We start from the raw sequence: 24,343 nt of genomic DNA on the forward strand, positions 1-24,343 counted from the left end.
ATAGTAATAATAACAAGACCTTACTTGATCTGTAAAATGATAATAATACTTTAACTTGAAGGCTTCTCGTAAGAATTAAATCAGTGGACCTAGCATAACATTTGGCACATAGCAAGAAAAGAAGTTTTTGAGGTAGTTACTGGTATTTTTCTGAACTGTAAAAGCATTTTATTATGTAAAATGTGTACGCAGAAGGAGTCTAATATAATTGTTTCGGTTTCTATTCTTGCAAAACAAAGCACCCCCAAGTTTATTTTTATTGTTTCTCACCATTTCTGTGGATAAAGAATTCAGAGAGGCTCAGCCAGCTGGTTATGTCTCAGGGTCTCCCGTGGTTGCAGAGACTCTAGCTGGAGCTAGAACATGTGGAGGATTGGGGCAGCAGGGCTGTGCTTGTCTGCCTACTTAGCTATCTGTATACCTATCATTTGATCTTGTCTGTTCCTTGCCTCCTGCCCCCCCAACCCCTTTCTCGTCTTGTCCGCTGAAGGCCTCTCACGTGGCACCCTTTACAGGGTAGTGTGGGCTTGCTCAGAGTCGGGCAGCCTCAGGGTGGAAGGGTTCTTCCATGGCAGGTTAGGGCTGCAGCATGAGGATTGCAGGAAACAGGCTGAAGTGACACTGCTGTTCATTTTATGTTATGTTATGTTATAGTTGTGCTGGGTCTTAGTTGCAGCTCGTGGGCTCCTTAGTTGCGGCTCACCGGTTCCTTAATCATGGCATGCAAACTCTTAGTTGCAGCATGCATGTGGGATCTAGTTCCCTGACCAGGGATGGAACCCGGGCCCCCTGCATTGGGAGCTTGGGCAGCACTGCTGTTCTTGACCTCAGGATTTGTAAAACATTACATCAAAGGGAGGAAAAAATAGCAGTCAAAACCAGCCACTCTTAACACACCCCAGCCCTGTCACCTGGGCGTGTGACTCTCCCCCAGGAGGCCGGGGGAGAGGCAGGTCCTGGGAGCAAGGATCTGCATCCTCCGGTCACCAGTCCACCCGGGGCCATGCTGGAGGGGGTGGCCTGGACTTGGACACTGAGGTCTAAGCTCTTTCTACAGCATATCTTCTAGCCTTGGAAGTGAGGTCACATAGCGTCAATTCCACTGTTCTCTGTTGGTTGATTGCTCACTGAGTTCAGCCCAGATTTGAGAAGAGGAGTCATACATAGCCCCACCTCCCACTGAGAGGAGGGTTGAGAATTTACAAACATGCTTTTTAGAACGGTCACAATAATGAAACCCCATGTTTTTATCACCCAGTTTCAATAATTATCAATATTTTCACAGTTTTATTTTATTTATCCCCCACTTTTTTTTCTTGGAGTGTTTTAATGCAAATTCCAGGCATTATATCATTTCAGCTATAAATACGTCCATATCTAATGAATAAAGACTTTTTATTTAGCATTACACAATGCCTTTATATACCTAACAAATAATAATTTACCTGATATCCAAACGTGTTCATATATTTGTAGTATGTAGTTGTATTATGAAGTTTGGCTATATCCATATTTAGCATTTTCATTTCTCATCTTTATAAATATTGTTCCTATATGAGGATCACATTTCATTTATTCACCTTTGTAACTTTTCTGAAATTCATGATTGCCAAATTTTTTTCATTTGCTAGCCCTCTTACAATTTTTTCTGCACTATTTCCTCCAAGTTTTTTTTTTTTCTTTGTGTATGTATATGTGTGTATATGTGTTTGTTTGGGTCTGTATATTATACTGCACTGAGAAATGCTGTCTTTATAAAGTCATAATAACAGGACCTGGCATGTGGTAAGTCTTGACAGTTGAGAGCTGTTACTATTACTATTTCATGCTGGCAGCTTAAGAGTGAGGCTAATTGCATGTGTACGATACAGGCTACTTTGTTGAAGTGTGAGTGCCATTGTAAAGCAGTCATATGACCAGCTAAATTTTGAGCTAGCAAACTCCAAATATCTATTTCTGTAGATTCTTTTTGTTGAACCAATTCAGACTTTTCAGAAAAAGATCTTCAGACAACACCATGGGGCTGTCTGTCTAGCTGCTGGTCTTCTGACAGGGGCAGCGGCAGGGGCAGGGGCAGGAGGTTGAGTGACTGGACACAGACTTTGACCTTTTTTTCTGATGGAGTTGATCTTACTGTTGTCTACAAACCTGGGGCTTCCCTCTCCTGGTTCAGTTTCTCCAGAGGGTACATTGCTGGTCTCCTGATGGTTGACAGGGTGGAGGGTATGTGGCGTCTTCAGACTTCTTATGCAGATTTTCAGATAATTTCTGTGTTTTGGCTCCCTGCTGTGGCCCTAATTTCTGTAGTTCAACACTTTGGTGCCTCTGGTTCATGGTCTTTGAGGTTCCACCAGACAAATATACTTTCTTCTCAATAGTGCACCTTTCTGCAAAACGTTAATTTTGACTTTGTGCCCTCTGCAGGGTCATTTACCATTCTCCACAAGTTTCTTCATAAATTTTGGTTCAAGATTACAGATAGTCAAGTATTTGTTAGTCTATACTGATAGAAATAAATGATTGAATAAATAAATGGGTGAGAATAGGCAAGTCTCTGATGCAAAAGAATTTCAAATAATTTATGTGGTTGCATTGCCCTTAAGGAGGTGGAGTATAGCTCCCTATTTCTTAAATGTGAGCCAGACGTAAGTGACTTACTTCCAGAGAGTGTAGTATGGAAAGGGAGGGAAGAGTAACTTCAAAGTGAAAACCCTTTCAAATACCGTCTCAAACCTGGTAGTCAAGGTTCACATCTACAACAATAAGTCGTGTTGACAGTATGTATCCTTGATAATGATATGATGAGAATGACACTTTACCTCTGTGGTCTTCTTCCCAAAAATGCTTTACTCTAGTCTAATTGTGACAAAAATGTCAGACCAATCCCAGTTGAAGGACATTCTACAAAATACTGGGCCAGTAATCCTGAAAATTTTCCTTAATGGCAGGAGAGGTGTATGAGGTGTACAGAGTTCTCTGAACTATCTTTGCACTAATTCTATAAATCTAAAACTTTATAAAATAAAAGGTTTATTTTTTAAAACTCATCCCATTTACAGTCAGCTATATTATTAAACCTGAGTTTTTATTCTGGGAATTCCTAATACTTGAATCTTTATAGGGATTTGTAGTTCTTAGGGCACCAGCTAGAGCTGACACGGAGAGACCCATGTTGGGTGGCCTTTGTCTTCTTTGGTAGTAAAATATGCATATATCAGCACCCCCCCTCCACAAATATCTGTTTCCTTCAATATCTCATATCAGTGTAGATACCTGTCTTTATTATAGAGCCATAATGAAGCCTATAGCCTAAGACAAGTGTTGATAGCTTTTTAAAGACCTCACGGAGATAAAGACTGATCCTCTTGTTGCAAATTCTTTGCCGTATTTCCAGGATAGGATGGGGGGGTTTGGGGTGAGGGAGTAGAGTACAGATAATTTCCTAGGTTCTTTGACCATGGAGTTTGTGTTCCTGTTTGTTGTTCTTGTTTTGTTTGTTTGTTTTTGTTTTGGAGGTGGGGTGGGGAGGAAATATTGCTGAAACACTTTTACTCAACTGTGTTGAAACTGGAAATCTTGTAATGGTTATTTTCTCCTCCTGTGGAGTTATAGTATGATGACCAAAATTACATTTTTTCCGGAGTAGACTGTAACTGAAAAAAAGGATGATATTTATTTTATCTTAGCTAGTTTTCTTAACATTCTAAATTTCTTAGTATTCTTATGCATAGCAGCAAATCAGGTCTGTATCTTTAGGAATTAGTTCTATAATGGGACTTCTTCTTGGCTCCCATTGTTTACAGTATCAAAGTGAATTATTTTACATTTGTCAGAAATGTTTATCTGCTTCTATTCTATTCACTTACATGATCCCACATGACATTTGTATAGAAACTTATTCTCCAGTAACTTGACATTTGAAAATATTAGTCTCCTACAAATTTGGAAATTTCAAAATATATTTTCTTGTCCAAGTTAATTTATAATATCACAATATGTAACTAATAATAATAACAAACATTTATTGGGCACTTATTGTGGATCAGTCACTGTTCTAGGAGCTTTGCATGTATTCCACTTAACAGCCCCACTATTAAGTGCTACTGCAATATATATTTAACAAATGGAAAAACTGGAGCACAAAAATGAAATAACAGAGAGTGACAGAGCTGGCATTCAGACTCAAGTGGTCTGGCGTCAGACCTTTTTTTTTTTTTTTTTCCACTGTCTTGGGTCTTAGTTGTGGCATGTGGGATCTTTCGTTGCGGCATGCGGGCTCTCTAGTTGTGGTGCATGGGCTTAGTTGCCCCACGGCATGTGGGATCTTAGTTCCCTGACCAGGGATCGAACTGGCATCCTCTGCATTGCAAGATGGATTCTTAACCACTGGACCACCAGGGAAGTCCCTGGCATCAGACCTTTTGTCCTGAATATCTTTACTGCTTTTAAGTTTTATTCAGTAAATTCTTACCAGAAATTGTTTAAGGTATTCCTTTAATAATAATAATTATCCAGAGTCCATATTTCATTGACACATCACATATACCATGTTGCCAGTTCAGTTGAGCAAAATTTTTCACACATAAGTACAAAGGATGAGCAGTAAATAAAGATGAAGTTGGAGAAATAGCTGTCCTAATATAAAATTGGATATTAAAGTTTGTATCAGCATAACTTTTCGTGATGAATAAAATTAATGGTTGATTTTGAGTTTAGAGACTTTTTTATTGCTGGCAGATGTCCGTTTAAACTACTCTAAAAGTAGAATTTACCTTATATCCTCATAAATCATTTGTCTTATTTCCTCTGTAATATTGTAAAATTCTTAAAGGCAGAATATTTTTTAAAAACCAATTTTTTATTCTTCACAGAATTTAATATAGTTTCTAAAAAAGCAGATATGTGTATGTATTAACCCCTATTGGAATAAGGTAGGATATATTACAGCGATTTAGCATTTGCTGAATGAGTGAGCTATTTGATCTTATTACCTGTTATGATACCACTGACAGAGAGGAAAGGCTTCAAATAAATATATTCCGTGACTTGTTTTTACTAGTAGATTAGGAATCTGAATTTCTTTTCCTTGTCTTTTCTACAGAATACTTCAAACTTTGTGCAGAAAAGTAAGACTTGCCGAAACTTTTCATTTTCGTCACTTAGCACACCTAACACCGGGCTTTGTTGGTGCTGACCTGATGGCACTCTGCCGAGAGGCAGCCATGTGTGCAGTCAACAGGGTCTTAATGAAGCTGCAGGAGCAGCAGCAGAAGAATCCTGAGATTGAAGGTTTGCCCTCTGAAGGAGGCCAGGAAGAAAGGATTGGACCTGAACCCACTTCTAAAACACAGGTGCTTTCTCTATAGGTACCTTAAACTGTCATTTAAACATTTTTAATATGTGTTATCTTACAAGCAGGCAAGTGTCAATATAGTTGAGGTTTATGAATTTCTGTTCCATTGGCGTTGTATCTTTAGAGTAATTATCAGTTACACCCAGAGTGTCTATAATTTCAAAAGTACAAGTTGTTTTACTTTTTTCAGTTGATTCTGAATAAATTCCTTTTACAATAATGATTATGAAATCTACAGCAGGTGTTGGCAAACCATGGCCCACCTGCTCACTGCCTGTTTTTGTAAATTAAAGTTATATTGGAGCACAGCCATGCTCCTTTATTTTTTATTTTATTTTTTAATACTTTTTTTTTTCTTTTTGGTTGCGCCAGGTCTTAATTGCGGCTCGCGGGCTCCTCAGTTGTGGCATGTGAACTCTTAGTTGTGGCAGGCATGTGGGATCTAGTTCCCTGACCAGGATCCAACCCGGGCCCCCTGCATTGAAGCGCAGAGTCTTAACCACTGTGCCACCAGGGATGTCCCCATGCGCCTTTATTGACACGGAGTCTTCTTCTACTTTCACACTTCACAGCTGAATTCGCATAGACATCCATACAGCAGAGACCGCATGGCCCATAAAGCCTTTGGTGTTTACTCTAATACTTTACAGAAAATGTTTTCCAGCTCTCATGAGAACATTGGCATTTTGTTATATTTCCAGGTTACCTTTTGGTTTGATATACTAAGATAGTCTGCTGATGCAACCATATCCTTGTCCCTAGCTGCAAATGGTGCTGGAGGACAGTGCTGAGAATGTGAGAGGGACATTTATTATCCAAGATCTGTTAAAATTTAGAGTTTTGTGAGTCATGAATACTCAGTATAACATTTATATAGCATTTTATAGCTGGCACAGGGTACTTTTACATATTATATAACTTGCTCCATATAACTTTGTTAAGTAAATATCATTACTTTTCCCATTTCATAATCAAAGAAGCTAAGCTTAAGAGATTGTGACTTGCCCGAGGCCACACGACCTCTACTTTCCAGAGCAGGAACTTAGATCTAAGTCTTTTGTTTTCAAATCATTTGTTTGTTCCGTACTCATTTGGAACCACAATGATATCTGTTAAAAATAATAGTAAACTCATTCCTTTTATAATATTGCATATAAATTAGACTTTTATAAGTTGAATTATTCAGAGTTACTTTCTATACCTGTTCTTTCATATTCCTCGCAAAGCAAGAAATCTGCCTTTGAAGTTCAAGATTCATTCGTACTAGGAAAATTGCCTGCTTTCTGTTTAGTTGATAAACTATCACGGAGCCATATTATGAAATTAAACTGCCACCAGAGTAACTTTGTTTTAATTTCGTCAAAATTCAGCTGTTTCATGAATATTTGTAAATGAAGAATGGAAGTAACATGATTGTTGAAATGAATATTTGCCAACTGTTTATGTTTGCTATAGCTAGCCCTAGTAGAGTAAATAAAAATCATTCTTCTATAGTTGATGATAGTCGATGTATTTTTGCTTGACTAAATCAAATAATCCATTTGGAGCAAAATAAGTGACCTCTGTCAATAGAGAAAATTATTTTAATGCATAGAAGTTCGTGTAGTTTACAGAAATATTGGAGTAATAATTTTTTAAAGTACAAACAATAACGTTTTCAACAAACTTTGTGGTTTTTCATTTTTTCCCCCTCATTTGTTCCCTTTCAGGATGAATTGCAAAGGCTCTTGGGGTTGCTGAGGAACCAAGATCCCCTCTCAGAGGAGCAGCTGCAAGGGCTGTGCCTTGAGTTGAATGATTTCATTGTTGCTCTATCCTCTGTCCAACCCTCTGCTAAAAGGGAAGGCTTTGTCACTGTCCCTAATGTGACATGGGCGGATATTGGTGCCCTGGAAGACATTAGAGAGGAGCTCACCATGGCAATATTGGTAGGTATATCTGCCGCTAACTGTTGTTGGCGTGTGTGATGGGTAAACGACCATGCGTGTGTACTAGGTTGTATGTCTAAATTGGCTTAACTATACGTTTTCTTTTATCTGTTGTATTATTATTAAGCCCCCGATGATGGTTTTTCATTCTTCTGAGATCTGCTTTAGATTTTTTCTTTTGGTTGTGCTTGAATTCTATGGCAGTGAGTTTAAAGAAGAAAAGAAAAGATTTTAGGTTTCAACTGAGAATAAATTATTTGAGAAATACTTTCTGACCTTGATCACGCTCATAAGGGTCAAAGCAGTTTTAATGCCCGTGAAACTTTGGATTTTCATTTACTCTTACTTTTCCACTTCCCTGATCATTTCATGGTTCATTAATGATGTATGATCCATTTAGAGGTGTGTAACTACTGAAAGAGAAAATTCGTGGAGATGATAGTGAACAGGTGTCTCTTGCTTTTGATTACATAGAGTACCGCTGCTTCTGATTTCTTAAAGGGGGCCATTGCTTAAAATCTTTATAACCTAGAAATCTAGGTTATAGATTTAGATTATAGATTTAGAAAATCTACGTTTTCTAAAAATTGAGTTTAAAATGTTGAAATACTGTATCTAAAATGTTTTCAGAACTTACATTTAAGTATGAATTTTTCAAGAGCAGGGATTTTAAATTTATCACCACTTACCTCATGCTTGTAACAGAGGTAAGCACTCTGTGCCAGGCACTGTTCTTATCTTCAGGCCTCACAATCAGTGTTGAAAATAGGCATCTAGAGATGAATATGCAGTAGGAAGTGGACATTTGTAACACATTGATGTTGGGATTGTTTTTTCCAGGCACCGGTACGTAACCCAGATCAGTTCAAAGCTCTTGGGTTGGAGACTCCAGCTGGAGTCCTCCTTGCTGGTCCCCCTGGCTGTGGGAAAACTCTGCTGGCAAAGGTATGGAATAATTCAACTGCACGTATTTTATTTCTTACTATCAGTTAGGATAACATGGATTTAACTTTAAATGTTACAGTGAGATATTTTTGCATATTTTCATATTATTAGAATTTCATTTTGGAAAGACTGACAATTTCCTTCAGGAAAGTTTCCCACTTTAATTTTAATTATACAAGGTATATCATTGCAAATTTGGAAAAGAAAATTTTAAATCTACCATAACCCCATTGATTTTAACACAGAAATTTTCATGTTTTCTGTGTATTATATTCTGAGTTTTTAATGAACATTATTGCATAGTTGTAGTTTATAGCTGACCTTGTTTCCTGCTTTGATATAGTTATTATTTATAAGTTAAGTATTTTACATTCCTTATTACAAATGTTATTTTGAAAAATTAGTTTTTTACAATAGAAAATATAGATAAGCAAAAGGGAAAAGCATCATTTATAATCCTCTCACTATTGCCTACTAGTAACCACTGTTTCATTTTGTTGTTAGTCCTTCCAGACGTTCTTTTGTACATATATATCAAGATAATATGAATAACTTTAATACATATATTTACAACTATAAGGTTTTTAAACATGCATTTCTCACTTATCAATATTTCTTGAACATCTTCCCATGTCAGTATATACAGATACACATCGGTATTTTTAATGCCTGTGTAGTATTCTGCCATAAAGATGCTCTATAATTGGGCTCCCCTGGTGGCGCAGTGGTTGAGAGTCCGCCTGCCAACGCAGGGGACACGGGTTCATGCCCTGGTCCCGGAAGATCCCACATGCCGCGGAGCGGCTGGGCCTGTGAGCCATGGCCACTGAGCCTGTGCGTCCAGAGCCTGTGCTCCACAACGGGAGAGGCCACGATAGTGAGAGGCCCGCGTACCACAAAAAAAAAAAGATGCTCTATAATTTATGGAAATGATTCCCCTATTAAAACAACACTGCATGAAACAGTCCTGTGCTTACATTTTTGTACCTCGACGGGTAATTTTAATAGAATGCATTCCTAAATAATTTTTTAATAAAAAGAATGCATGTATTTAAAGCTTTTGATCCATTACCACTCGATCAAAATGATCCATTACCCAGTTACACTTGATCCGTTACCAAAGTGTCTTCCAAAAAGTCTGTACCAGTTTCATCCATATAGGGTATGAGTATCCATTTCCCCAACACCCCAAATTAGCAATAGCCATTAACATTGTTTTTAATATTTGACTAATAGGTAAAAATGGTTATCTTACAGTTTTTAAGTTATGTTTTAAAAGCTACTAGTGGGCTTTTAAAAATAATAAGTGTTTATTGGCTTTTTTCTTTATGAATTGTCTGTTTGTATCCTTTGTTTTCTTAACATGCTTGTGATTTTCTTATTTATAATCACTCTTCATATAGTAAGATCTGTTATATTTGTAGTTTGTCAGTGTTTTTGGCATTCTTACTTTATTGATCATAGTTTTGACACTTTTGGGTTTTTTTTTCATATTTATGTGGGCAAATTTCTTAGTCTTTTGTGATTTTTTTCCTTTGGAATCATGCTTACTAGAACCATTTTTCTTGTCTGTATCTTATATTAGTCATCATTTTTAATGTCTGTATAATATTCCGTCTATAATTTACTTAACCCTTATCAACTTTTAAAAATACTTGGATTGTGCTTCCCTGGTGGCGCAGTGGTTGAGAGTCTGCCTGCCGATGCAGGGGACATGGGTTCGTGCCCCGGACCAGGAAGATCCCCCATGCCACGGAGCGGCTGGGCCCGTGAGTCATGGCTGCTGAGCCTGCATGTCCGGAGCCTGTGCTCCGCAATGGGAGAGGCCACAACAGTGAGAGGCCCGCGTACCCCAAAAAAAAAAAAAAAAAAAAAAAAAAAATTTGGATTACTTGTAAATAAGAAATCAAAATTAATGGCATTTTTAATAAGTTTCACAGCAGCCGAATAATCTGTGGCTCCTCAGTAAATACCAAATATCCACAGTGCCATTTGCCCGTGTATATATATATATATACCTATATAATATACATGTACATTTTTAAAAACATTTTTACTTATATTACTAAATTTCCTTGCTAAATGCTTTCAGTACTCTTACAAGGCATTTCTGTAAAGGAGTTTGGAAACAAAGGAGGGAAAGGAGAACACCACAGTTGCTGGTCTATGTTTTTTCACAACAGTTTTAGAAAATCGTAGCCAGAAAGAAGGTCCTGCAAGCTAATATGTGAATTCACTGGGTGGATGCAGTTCCCTTGCCTGAGTGCCTTGTAATGTTTGTTTATGTTTTAATTATATCTGCCTTTGACTATTTCTGCTTACAGTAGAAAGGAGATAGCTTAGATCATTTGAAATCCCTAAATAATGTTAAGGCATCATAGATCACATTTTTCCTCTTCTTCCCACCCGCCGCCTCCCCAAATTGCCAACATTTTGGTCCCTCTCTGTTCAGTCAGATTTCTGGTATCTGACCATTTAGAGCAGGGAATCTTACCTAGGACTCCATGGATGGACTTCAACAGCTCACTGGATCCATGAGCCCAGGCAATATATTATGAGTATTTGTATTTTTTCCAGGGAGAGAGTTCACACTTTTATTAGATGCTTCAAGAGATTCATGACTACATGCCCTAGAATCTAGAAGTAATAGAAAATGTCCTGGAATGGCAGAAGCAAAGTGTTACTGGAGTAAAGTTATGGAACCACTTATGAGTCAGAACCTGGCAACCTAGAATTGGTTATAAAATTAAGATTTTGGATGACCTTGGTTGTTTTGTTTACTCATGATAACAATAACATAATGAAAAATTTCTAAGCACTAGCACATATTATATAAATAGCATCAAGTAAAGGCATGTGATTGCTGGGGGCCAACACACTGAAAATTGGTGACTAATAAGAAGGAAAGTAGAAAGAGAACAGTAAAAATCATTTAGTCATCTGCAACCATATAGTGTGGAAGCAAACAGCTCCTAACACTGAGTACAAGATTCATGATGATATCCATGAAAAAATTAAATTATATTCACTGTATTTCATTTATCAATAGAAGACAAAAGATTTCTGATAATTTCAGGAACTCTGTTGGGTGTTTTAATGGGTGAAATCTTAGTTATCTCGCATATGGATGTTGAAAACCTAATGTAGATGAATCATGCTTTATTAGATGTGTATCCTGACTCTACTTAGAACGTGAGAGGTAGGAAAGTTAAGAAATTGGCAGCCGGAAAGACAGAGATTTCGAGATGTGGATAAGCTGCATGTTGAGCAGTTTTTGCCTGGCAGCGCCTGCATGCATTCATTTATTCAACCAGTATTTGTTGAGCTACATACACTTTGCCAGAACTTGTGCAAGGTGCTAGGGATAAACTAGCAAACATGACACCTACTCTAATGGAATTTATTGTCTGTCTTGAAGAGGCAGGCAGTAAACAAAACAATAAAATTGCAGATTCAGCTAAGTTATGATGGAAATAAACAAACTGTTGTGGCTATTTTAGGTTTGGTATTCAGGGGATGGTGATATTTAACAGAGTCCTGAAGGACTAGATAGCCACATGAAGAGGCAGAGAAAGAAGGGGAAGAGTCTTCCAGATAGAGGGAACAGCAGTTGCAAAATCCCTGAAGTGGGAAAGGGCTTGGTGAATTCGAGAACCAGAGAAAGATCTAGTGGCTGGACTAAGAAGAAACTGTCATGTCACAAAATACAGGCTTGCAAGCCATGGTGAATATTTCAATTTGTACTTGAAAATAAATGAGAAACATAGTAAAACTATATGATCTCATTTACATTTAAAAAAATCTTTTATTGGATTATAGTTGATTTACAGTGTTGTGTTAGTTTTAGGTGTACAACAGAGTGAATCAGTTATGCATATATATATATCCACTCTTTTTTTTTAGATTCTTTTCCCATATAGGCCATTACAGAGTATTGAGTAGAGTTCCCTGTGCTATACAGCAGGTTCTTATTAGTTATCTATTTTATATATAGTAATGTGTATATGTCAGCCCCAATCTCCCAGTTTATCCCTCCCCCCTTCATTAATATTTTTGAGTTAAGTGGAGAATGGATTGGAGGAAAGCAAAGAGAGAGAGGAAGCCAGCTAGGGTTTTTTTGGTTTGGTTTGGTTTGGTTTTTTTGCATGTCCAGACAGTAGGTGATGATGGTCTGGATGAGGATTGTGGTATAGTGGAGAAATAGGAAGTATCAGACTCACCTACATTTTAGCATTAGAGCTAATAGAACTTACAGATGGATTGGCTGACCTGACAAGACAGGAGATCAAGGGAAGACACCGTGGTTTTGGCTTAGAAAATATATTTACTGGGATAGGGAGAAAAAGAGTTTGGGGTGTGGGATTTGGGGAGAGTTGGGAGAAATTCAGGAGTCCGGCTTTGGAAACAACAGATTTGAAAATCCTGTGAGATCCAAATGTGAAATGAAAAAAAGAAAAAAATAATCCAAGGGGAGATGCTGAGGAATGTGTTGAACATAAATCTTGAGCTCAGATATCAGGTTCTAAGAATAGGAAAGAACTTTATTCCCTGATCATTTTGAAGTTGTGAGTGATTTTATTCGGGTTTCATCTCTACATTCTCAGTGTAATTTTTGTATTCTTCTACACATATAACCATATATTTCTCCTTTGTTATTCTCTTTGGCTTTCAGCCATGCAGTTTAATCTTTATTTATTAAACAAAATAACCTGTAAATACTGTAAAGACTGATACCGATGCTTTTGACTTCTGGTTTATGAATGAATGAATGAATGATTGCTTTCATTGGGCACGGCATTTGTTTATACAGAGATTATGATTTCACTAGGATTCTAAGCTAGGGCTACAAATATACTTACATATACCATGTTTATGTAAAAAAAACATTTACATAAATGTTTCAAGTCATTTCCATCTGATTTCTAGCCTGTGGAAAGTTTTATGTTCACATTTACTTCCTTTGATTTTCTTTTTATTCCCATTTGTCTCCTCTCCTTGAGAAAGAGGCAGCTATAAAAAGGGGGAACTAGAGTATAAACCACAAAAAGTTCTTGCATTATCACAAATTATTGTTATTATTATTTTATTATATGTTTGTCTTGTGTCTTTTTTCTCTTACTAGGCTGTTGCAAATGAGTCTGGGTTAAATTTTATATCTGTCAAGGGGCCTGAGTTACTAAATATGGTAAGTTGTTGTGGCATTAGCCATTATTTTTGATTAGGAAAAGTATGGTCATTCAAATTACAGGGTCCTCAGATCATTGAAACAGTCGAGTTTTTTGGTAAAATCACTGCAATAGGAGTGAAGAGATTGAGCTTTGCTCTGCTGTACTATTTACTGTGTATAAATGCTTTTTTAATTAAGTCTGTTCACCTCTGAGCCTAAGTTTTCTCACCAGCAAAATGGAAATAATCAAAATAGTCAACATTTAAAGTGTTAACTCTGAATTTGTCAAGCCCTTTATATATATTATTCTTCAACACCCTGTGAGATACAAATTGTTTTTTTCTCTGATTCACAGATGAGGAAACTTAAGTTTGGAGGGGTCGTATAACTTGGCCAATGTCCAACAGCTTGGGGATAGTGGAGGTGACATTTGATCTGCTTTCCTTGTCCTGTTGTTGTATAGCTCAAATGAGTTAAGGATTAATAAATAAAAATACTTGGGAAAGAAATCACTAAACTACTATATAATAACTTCTTTCTGCATTTAAGCAGCTTATATCTTAAATTTAAGAGACTTTGAATTTCTTGTTTCTTGTTCATGCCTATGAAGAGTAAAATGCTATTCCATAATATTCAAAGAAGAAACGAAAGTGTTATCATTTGTTTTAAAAGGCTTTTTCAATTTATCCCCCCTCTAATTTTTTTTGTTTCCTATTAAATATGTTACTTTGCTCCTAAAATAAGGATTTGTACTTTTATCTTGACTCTTCTTACCCTTCATTTTGGCTTTCTAGTGGAGGAGGTACTCAAAATAAGCGCTGAGGGGAAGGGATTGTTGGGGGGGTGAAGGGTGAGGCTGGAAAAAAAGTAATAGCCAGGCAGTGCAGGGCCTTCATACCAAGCTAGAGTCAAAATGTTACCTTTAGCATATTAGAGAGCTAACAGAATGTAACTTTTTTTTAAGAGTGTAATATTTTTAAAATTTTACTATGAAATATTTCAAGCATATAACAAGTTATAAAGAGTAATATAATGACCCCTCCATGTATCTAACATCCAGCCTTAAAAAAAAACCCAATATATACTCAAAGCCCCCTGCAAACCTTACCTAATCATGTCCTCCATTCTCTTTCCCATAGAATTTACTATAATCCTGAATTTGGTGTTTATTAATTCTGTACACTTCTTTCTACATTTACTGTAAATGTTATATATTTATCCCTAAATAACATGTAGTATTATTTTACATGTTTCAAAAAATAAGTTTATGAGAATTGGAAATGTGAACACCTACTGGACAGTTTATATTAAGAAAATAACTTTTAAGTGTGATAATGATGTAGTTATGTTAAAACCATTATCTTTGGACTTCCCTGGTGGCTCAGTGGTTAAGAATCCGCCTGCCAATGCAGGGGACACAGATGCGAGCCCTGGTCCGGGAAGATCCCATGTGCCACAGAGCAACTAAGCCCCGTGTGCCACAACTACTGAGCCCACGTGCCACAACTACTGCAGCCCATGCACCTAGAGCCCGTGCTCTGCAACAGGAGAAGCCACCACGAGAAGCCCACGCACCACAACAAAGAGTAGCCCCCGCTTGCCGCAACTAGAGAAAGCCTGCACACAGCAACGAAGACCCAACACAGCCATAAATAAATAAATAAATACATTTATAAATGATGGGATTTTAAAAATATATATATATTTTAAAACATTATCTTTTAGAGACAATGAAATATTTACAAATAAAGTTATGATGTCTGGGCTTTCCATCAAAATATCAAGTAGAAAGAAAAGTGGACAGAATAAAGCAAGTTGATTATGAATTGAGCTGATAATAATGAAGCAGGGTGATGGGTATATCTGGGGTTTATTAAACTATTATATCTACTTTTATTATATGTTTGGAACTCCTTTTATAAATGGTAAAGCAAAAACAAAGCCACTTTATATAAATGGTATGTGTTCTTTTGTAACTTGATTTTATTGTTATTTTTGTTGAGCATTATATTTATAATATTTATCTTTATTGATATATTTACCTCTAGTTATTAATTCTCTGTGCAATAGTCCATTGAATGAGTATAACCACACTTTTAAAAAAATCAGGTTTTTTTTCTTTTTTTAAAAAAAAAAAAATTTATTTATTTATTTGGTTGCACCAGGTGTTAGTTGCGGCAGGCGGGCTCCTTAGTTGCTGCTCGCCGGCTCCTTAGTTGTGGCATGCGAACTCTTAGTTGCAGCGTGCATGTGGGATCTAGTTCCCTGACCAGAGATGGAACCCAGGCCCCCTGCACTGGGAGCACGGAGTCTTAACCTCTGTGCCACCAGGGAAGTCCCTTAAAAACATCAGTTTTTTTCTTGACTCATGTTTAGGTTGAACATTATATACATATATCCTTATGCATATTTGTGAGATATTTTCACCCTAGGGTATGTACTCAGCAGTAGAATTGCTGTATCTTACAGTATATACACTTTCAAAAATATTAAGTATTGCCCACTTTTTTCCCAAAGTGGTTCTTACTGAGTTTTACTTTCACCAGCAGTGAATGAAAGTTACTTACGTTTTTGCCAGTCTGATGAGTATGAAATTTTATCTCATTGTCATCTGGTTTGTTTTTTGGAGGTAAATGTGGGAAGAGTTCTGTGGAAGAGTCCAGAATGACTCTGAGAGATTAAGTGATCTAATGAGGAAGATAGACATCTTGGGGTTAGAAAATGAGTTTGCTCTAGGACGTTTTAGATTTATAGAGCCATTTGGAGGGATTCGGCAAACTATAGGAACTGTGAATCTGGAGCTCTGAAGAGATTTGGGAGTAAGTATCAATCTAAATGGCACCTAAAACCTAGGGAATGGGTAAGGTTGAGTAGTATTGTAAGGTGGTCTCTGACAGAACCTTGGAAGACACCAACATTTACGGACCAGGAAAGGAAAAGCTGGCAAAGGAGACTGTTCAGAAGGTGGAGGACGCCCAAGACTTTCTAAGCCTGAAAACCTAGGGAAGATAATTTTTTCCACCTGTCAATATAACCAAACAATAGAAAAGAAATTGAAAGTAGGGCTCTGGGTTTAGCAATTAGAATGTCACCAGTGACTTTAGGGAAAATATTTTCAATAATTATGTTTGCAAAAGCCAGATTATAATGGTTGAAAACTGATGGCAAATAAGGAATTAGAAATAATAAGTATAGGATCCTTACTTGAAATAGTTCTTAAAGGCCAAGGTAGTGGGAATTTTAATCATTGTTACATTTCTTAAGATGAATTGATTTTAATCTGTCCTTTTGAAACTTTAGGTTTACCTTCTCCTAAATTAAATTTCCTTTTACTTAGTCATTTTGGTTAGCTATATCCAAAGTCCCTTTGCCGGCTGTATTGATTCTTGTCTTTCATCCCTGTTTGAAACTCTGTCCCAACCCCCTGATATCTTTTCTTTAAAAATATCTACTGAATGTCTTTTCAGCATTCCAAATATAATTTTTGCTGATTTAGATTTTTCAGGAAACTAAATAGGTCTGCTGTATTTGTACACTGAGCAGGATGTTATGATCAGAGAAAAATTTGAAACTGTCATGACTTCTGCTTTCCAAGGACTTTATGATGTAATATAGTGAAGGTAGAATAGCTCAGAAGTTATAATAGTAGGAAGTGCTGTAAGAGCAAAGAAGAGAGGGTGGTGGGAAGAAAGATTAGTGATCTTAATCTAGAATGCAAGAGCTGTTTTAGAGGTAGGTTGGAGAAGCAGTTCAAGTGAGAGAAGCAGAATAAGCAAAAGTACAAAGAAAAGTTACAGGACAGATCTGAGGAAAAGAAGTTCTACTCAAATAGAAAATAAAAATAATCATTGTCATCTGTGATGTATTCTGTGCCTTAATTACTTTATTATGACCATATAGTCATAACATAAAAATAACCTTATGATATAATTGGCACCGTAAAGACATTTTCAAATTGTCTTATTTAGCAGTATTATTATGAGAAACAAAGCTTTTCTTAGTTAACTAATTTGAAATTTTACAAGAACAATTTCTTGTGCTTAGCTGAAAGTAAAGCTGTATTTTTACATATAACTTTTTATATTAATTAGTCCTCATGTTATAGCTGCTCGTGAATTGCTTTGTATTTTGATTTTACCGTACATTATGCATTATGAAACCTGGTAGATGTCTAACTGGCTCATTTTGCTTCCTCTGATGTTGTATGACCGTTAGCTCTTCCTTTAGCAAGATGACTTGTGTAGAAACAGCAGTAGAACAGTAAATTGTCTTGTTCACATTTAAAATACTGCTGAATTAATGAAAATTACTGCTGGGTATTTTATATGCATAAAGCTTTGATCTGTTCTAAGATACCATAAAATTGTGGAATTCTTTTGAGCTAGAGGAGACCTTTCATTCTATTTAGTCTTCATTTTATAAATGAGGAGATTTATAATAAGCTTAAGTAATAGCTAATCTTATTAAGTTGAACCACATATAACTGGCTATTTTTGACCTAGTACTTTTTGGACTCTGGCATATAAATGTCATTTAAAACTAGTACTACTATAATTTGGCCCAAACTCCAAAGTTGAAACATCTCTACATTTTATTTCCTTTCTGTATATGGCTAGTATGTTGGTGAAAGCGAGCGTGCTGTGCGACAGGTTTTTCAGCGAGCCAAGAATTCAGCACCCTGCGTGATATTCTTTGATGAAGTGGATGCCTTATGTCCTCGAAGATCAGTCCGAGAGGTAGGTATCATAGTTTGGTGATTACAGATTTTTTTTTAAGCACCATGAACCTTTTGTAAGTTCTTACAAAGTTATGTAAAGTTCAAATAGTTCTTATAAAGTCATTCATTGAGAACACTGAGACTCTTTAAGTGAAGAAACCTAGTAATTTGAAAACAGGGCCTAGGGATAACAATTGTGTTTTTATTAGCCTCTGTATCCATTTTTCTTTCTGTGTATTATTTTGGTTGCACATATCTGATTCACACAAATGAGTTTTTGGGAATGGAAATGATTATTAGTTTTGGATAGCCTACCTTGTAATCGTATGATTGTCTTCAGAGTTCTTGGAGAAAATATAATTTAAGACACCATGCACTCAAAGTAGGGTCAGATGATATGCTTTAAGACGCAGCACCATTTCTATCTGGGGAAGATATAAATTGGTGTGCATTAAAGACCACTTGCATTACTACACTGTGTCACCATTCTTAGAAATTTTGGTACAGTGATTACCTGGAAAACAGTTATCAGGAATACTGTTTGAATCATAGTGAAGCATAATATAAAGAATATATTTTAAATATATATATATAACCTTTTGAAGAGGATAGCAGAGACTGTGTACTAAGTACATTTATTACAAGATGATTGAGGAAATGATTATATTTCTTATGTGATTTGTTTTCACATAGTTACTCTGTGTGTGTTCTTGGGTTGTGAAACATTTATTAGGTGCCTCGTTTTGCTTAAAATTCCCAGCATTCAGAAGTTGCAAAACAAAACTTGACTAGGATAAGTGTGCTTTATATCATAGCAGTTTTGTTTGCTCACCCCGCAGTCAGCAATATCACAGAAAATCCTTATTACAGTCTTACCTCTGATAGTGATGTCAGTGGCCAGGGCAGAGATCCTTCCCGGGTTCTCCTGCCGGCCGTCACGTTCCAAAATCTAATGTGGGATCCAGACCAAAATCCTACACACTATATCCAGCTGGTGGGGGCATGGTATGCTCTGGAATTTACTCCTTTTTATTTATTCCCTTTTGCTGTGAATTAAACCCTTTGTTCATTGATAGCCCATTTCACTGGTTTGCATCTCTCTGTTATCAAGTGGTAATTTAAATTAGGTATATCCAGTCAACTCCTTGCCCTCAGAGAAGTCTGCATTCTTATGAACTACATTTCTAACTTCTAGGTTATCTCTCTTGGCTGTCAGCTACCACACATCCCTGTAATCAGATATATGTGTTTTGCTTTAACATTTTCACCTGAAGGGGATTCTGAAAATATTTTTAAATTGAACATATTCTTTTTTTAATGATGCAAGTTATTCATGAATACATGCTTGTGAAAAATGCAAATAAATACAAGTATAGAGTCAAGTCTTTCTTCCAGTTCTCCTCCCTGTTACTCTTCTTGGAGGTTACTTCTGCTGACAGTTTAGTGTTTTGCATTTGTGGTCTAGAACTTTTTCTATAAGCTTAAAAACATGAATGATTTAAACTTATTTTTTTATATAAATGTGGTCATTCTATCTGACACTTTACCCATGTACTTAATAACTTATTTTGTAACTATTGAATAAATATTCCACAGTCTGGATAGGGAAGAATTAATTCAACAATTCCCCTGTTTTGGACATTTACATTGTTTCCAGTTGTTTCCCCTATAAATACAACTGTATTAAACATTCTTATCACATATTTTTGTGCACATGTGGGAATATGTGAGAGTTTTGGAATTAGAGTTTCTGGGTAGAAGATGTATACAAATATTTTGAAAGCTAACACAGTCATTCTTTGCAAAAACTACCAGTTACATACACCTACCAACTAAAAATAACCATTTTCTACACCTTTGTCAACAATGGGTAATACCCATCTTTTTATTTTTCTCAATTTTATTGGCAAAACATGATGTTAAATTTTAGTATTCATGTCTCTGACCCTTTCGCTGTTGAAATGTTTTTCTGTGCTCACTTTGGCAGCACATACACTGAAAATGAAATGTTCCCCCCCTCCCTTTTTTTAAGATTTTTTTTTTTTTTTTTTGGATGTGGACCATTTTTAAAGTCTCAATTTATTGAATTTGTTACAGTATTGCTTCTGTTTGATGTTTTGGTTTTTTGGCCCCAAGGTACGTGGGATCTTAGCTCCCACACCAGGGATTGAACCCACACCCCCTGCATTGGAAGGCAAAGTCTTAACCACTGGACCGCCAGGGAAGTTCCATCTTCCCCTTTTTTTGTTGTTAATTTATAAGAGCTTTTTATATATGATGGAAATTAGTCTATTGTCCAATTATGTGTGTTGGTACTATTTTTCCCAGTTTTATCACTTATCTTTTTTTATTATATAAAATTTTATATATAGTAAAGTCTGTCAGCCTTTTCATGAATTGATTGTGAGGTTTTTGTCTTGCTTAGGTAGGACAGTGTTTTGGGGTTTTTTTGTTTGTTTGTTTTTTTAAAACCAGTACTTCTTTATTTTTTTGAGTCCTGATTATAATTCTTTTAAGCTCCTAATGGTTAATACTGTGTCTCCAAGGGGTGATAATAAGGTGCACCAAATTTTTTTTCTGGAGAAATCAGTATGTTAAACTCATTACCACCTCTGTACATGAAATTTATGTTGAAGAAAGGCAATTAATGACAAAAAGAAACACAACACCACTTTTCTCATTTCCTGCATTGTGCATTTTAAAACTTTCTGCATTTAAGGGATAAACATCCCCCTATTCACCAACTCCTTGAATGTCTTAGATATTGCCCTGAGGTAGTTCAACTTTGTACTGCATGCTTCAAGGAAAAGAGAAAAGGCCTCAGTGTCCCAGCTGAAAGCTCTGGAATATCCAGTATCCTGGGGAGTCTGATCTGGCATTCAAAAGCTGAGTCTAGATTTGCCCAAAGGGAAATTCGTTGTGGCTATTAGATCTTCTTTTAAAAATTTATTTTATTGGAGTATAATTGATTTACAATGTGTTAATTTCTACTGTACAGCAAATTGATTCAGTTAGACACATATATATTCTTTTTCATATTCATTTCTATGGTTTATCACAGGATATTGAATATAATTCTCAGTTCTTAGATCTTTGGATAACTCAGAGGCATAAGACTGTGGGATCAGCTAAGCCTGAGATTGAATTTCATCTCTACCCTTATGTAGCTTTGAGACCTTGGACAAATAGCCTCTCTAAGCCTCAGTTTCCTCATCTGAATTGTGGATGATAGCAGGATTGCTGGGGAAGCACACTGATGAGAATATGTTTTGCACAGTGCTTAGATATAGTGACTTCTCAGGAAATAATTGTTATATCTTTTGACAAAAGCTTTCATTCAAGTTAGCAAATGTATTATTTTGCATGGAAAAAAAAAAAACTGGTGATGTATTTTTCTTTTATTGGGAGCTGATGTAGCTGTATTTATTTGTTTTTAGACAGGGGCAAGTGTCCGGGTGGTAAATCAGCTACTTACAGAGATGGATGGTCTGGAAACACGTCAGCAGGTTTTTATTATGGCAGCCACTAACAGACCAGGTAAGAAAGAAGAATATAAAACAGATGAGTCTAAAAACTTACAGCGTTTACGAACAGTATAATTTATATACGTCCTAGTAAAGGAAGAATAAGTTTGGGAAATCCCTTTTTGGTTCATAAGTTGGAATAAAACCTTAGAAAGCTTTTATGTAAGCTATAGTAAAAACAAAAAACAAAAAAAACAGTATAACATTATTGCTTGGATTCTGTAAGATTTTTTTTCTGTGTTGTGCATAGAAAATTGTCTTGTTAGCAGAGAACCCTTGTAACATACACTTTTGACCACAAAGTATTATCAGAATTTATGTCCTATGGTTTCTCTCAAGCTTATAGGAGACAAGAACCAGTCTCTTTTTCAGTGTTATCTGAAGGTTAAAGATAGGTTTTTAAGGTTTTATACTGGAAGCATGTCCATATACCTGCACTTAACTATTTTTTTAAATTGTTAAAAAGCCTAAGTACTAGTGAGGGATTTAGAAAAAGTCTCAAAACTTCAAAAGTACTGAAGGTGGCTTTTACTTTGGGTCCTCAGTTCTCTTCATATTGTTTAATACTTTGCCATCCATATGCGCCGCTGTATCATAGCTGCTCCTGCATTGATATTTGTGTTAACTATGTCTACCGGCAGTGACTTGGGACTTTAATTGCTTAAATGGATTTTTCAGTTTTCAAGCTGATGTAATTTTTCTTGTAAGTTAGTACAGATACTAAAACCTTCATGAATTATATACCATTTCCTTTTAAATTGAAAAATCGAAAGGTTTGAATTAGACTCTTACCTTTGAATTAGAAATACTCTGAGTTAGGCAGAACTGGGTTTGAGTCCTGACTCTAGCACTTCATATCTTACTAACTGTTCTCTTTCAACCCTAACTAGTGTATACCAACTGAGTAGGTTATAATTCAGGTCTGACACTAACCACCTGAAGTTAATGTCAGAACCTGCAGGTCAAGGGGTCAGTTGTCTACAAGACTGCCCTACGTCAGATACCAGATGCAAGTGGTGTCTCCAGGACACACGCACTTCTGACCGGCCTGCTACAAACTTGGGGATTCCCGTCACCCCTTTCAGGTTCACTAATTTGCTAAAAAGACTAACAAAATGAAGAAAAGCACTATACTTACAATTACAGTTTATTATAAAGGGTACACTTAGGGCTGGGTCTCAGAGGGAGTGCAGAGCTTCCATGCCCTCTCTCCATGGAGTCAGGGCACATCACCCTCCTGGCACATCACTGTGTTCATCAGCGAGGAATCTCCCTCAAGTTTGATGTCCAGAGTTTTTATTGGGATTTTGTTATGTATCCATGATTGACTGACTCATTGGCCATGTGACTGAACTCAGTCTCCAGCCCCGCCCTACCTCCCCAGATGTCTGGCTCCAAGTTCTAACCCTCTAATCAGATGGTAAGTTGTTCTGGTAACCAGCCCCATCCTGAAGTTACCTGCAGGGCCAACCTTGAGTCATCTCATTAGCACAATAAAGACACTCCTGTTACTCAGAAAGCTCTAGCCAGGAACCAGGGGCAAAGACCAAATGTATTTATTCCTTATTATGCCACATTAATCCTGGGCATGTATTACTTCATCTTGCTAACCAGTACTTCCTCATCTATAAAATGAGGATAATAACACCAAATAGGCAGTATTGTCCCAAAGCTTAAGTGATATTGGTAATGTATCTGTCATAGTGCGTGGCAAGTAGCTGTTTAGTATCATTATCATTATCATGAGCACTTTGGGTATTAGCAGTAGGAGCAGTCATTAGGTCATAAAATCAGAGAGTCATCCTCGAAGAAACCTTGAAAGTCTGTCAGATTTGGACAGAATCACATCCTACCTTTCCTGAGCAGCTACAGATTTTTCTAGTAGATTTCAAGAAGACAGTCTTTGGTGTGCTCTAATAACCTATTCTGTCTTTAACCGTACTCACCATTTTTCATATTTGTTTATTGTAAACACTCTTATCTTTTAGTTTAATCTCTGTAGATTAGAAAATAACAGGTCCTTCAGTGTTACTCAAATAATAGGTCCTTCAATGTTACTACTAGGTTTTACTTAAATCCCTTCCTTCAAAAGGGTTCAGGTACGTTACCTTTCCTCATGGTTTTTTTTTTTTTTCCTCCGATCTCTTTATTCATCTTTGAATTCCTTAGGATTCTCCAGATTCTCCTTAGTTGTAAAACCCAGAACTGAGTACAGTAGTCTCTTGAGTTTAGCCAGTGAATGACAGGATGAATGTGGTACCTCTGTTTTGTTCTTTCCAGTGTTCTTGAGTATTGTCTTCCTCTCCACTGCACCTCACCCATCCCTTTCTCCCCACAACAAACCCAATTACGTTGAGGATCCACATAAATTTAAAAATAGATGTTTTAGATCTTTTCACTTGTATTGATGCCTATTTGGCAGTTCTGTTCCATTGTATTCTATCCTGTGATACTTTGTTTGATTGTTTATAACTTGGATTCTGCTCAGCTTTAAGAATCCCCTTCTTGCCCGATGTCCTGGTCAGCTCTTGCTGCATGGTGAACTACTGTGATACTTAGTGGCTTAAAATCACCATTTTTGCATTTTTCATAATTTTGTAGGTCAGGAATTCAGGGAGGGCTTGTCCAGGTGGTTCGTCTCTGATCCACATGCCACCAGCAGGCATGGCTGGGCCAGAGGATCCCCTTTCAAGGTCACTTCTTTACTCA

General features: G+C 36.6%; 1 protein-coding gene across 3 annotated transcripts in view; it reads left to right on the forward strand.

Annotated features, from left to right (window-relative positions):
- The window catches only part of NVL (nuclear VCP like), a 103,800-nt gene that overhangs the window by 31,963 nt on the left and 47,494 nt on the right, over nt 1-24,343 (forward strand). For 2 of the 3 annotated variants that reach the window (XM_032635632.1, XM_032635645.1), the window contains exons 13-18: nt 5,102-5,351; nt 7,063-7,281; nt 8,122-8,226; nt 13,349-13,411; nt 18,010-18,129; nt 21,548-21,647. In XM_032635632.1, coding sequence (XP_032491523.1) covers nt 5,102-5,351; nt 7,063-7,281; nt 8,122-8,226; nt 13,349-13,411; nt 18,010-18,129; nt 21,548-21,647 — 857 coding nt within the window. The remainder of the gene's footprint in view (nt 1-5,101; nt 5,352-7,062; nt 7,282-8,121; nt 8,227-13,348; nt 13,412-18,009; nt 18,130-21,547; nt 21,648-24,343) is intronic. The other variant, XM_032635638.1, reaches the window with a different exon arrangement.

This window comes from Phocoena sinus, chromosome 1 (assembly GCF_008692025.1).
Source record: "Phocoena sinus isolate mPhoSin1 chromosome 1, mPhoSin1.pri, whole genome shotgun sequence".
Classification (NCBI taxonomy): domain Eukaryota; kingdom Metazoa; phylum Chordata; class Mammalia; order Artiodactyla; family Phocoenidae; genus Phocoena; species Phocoena sinus.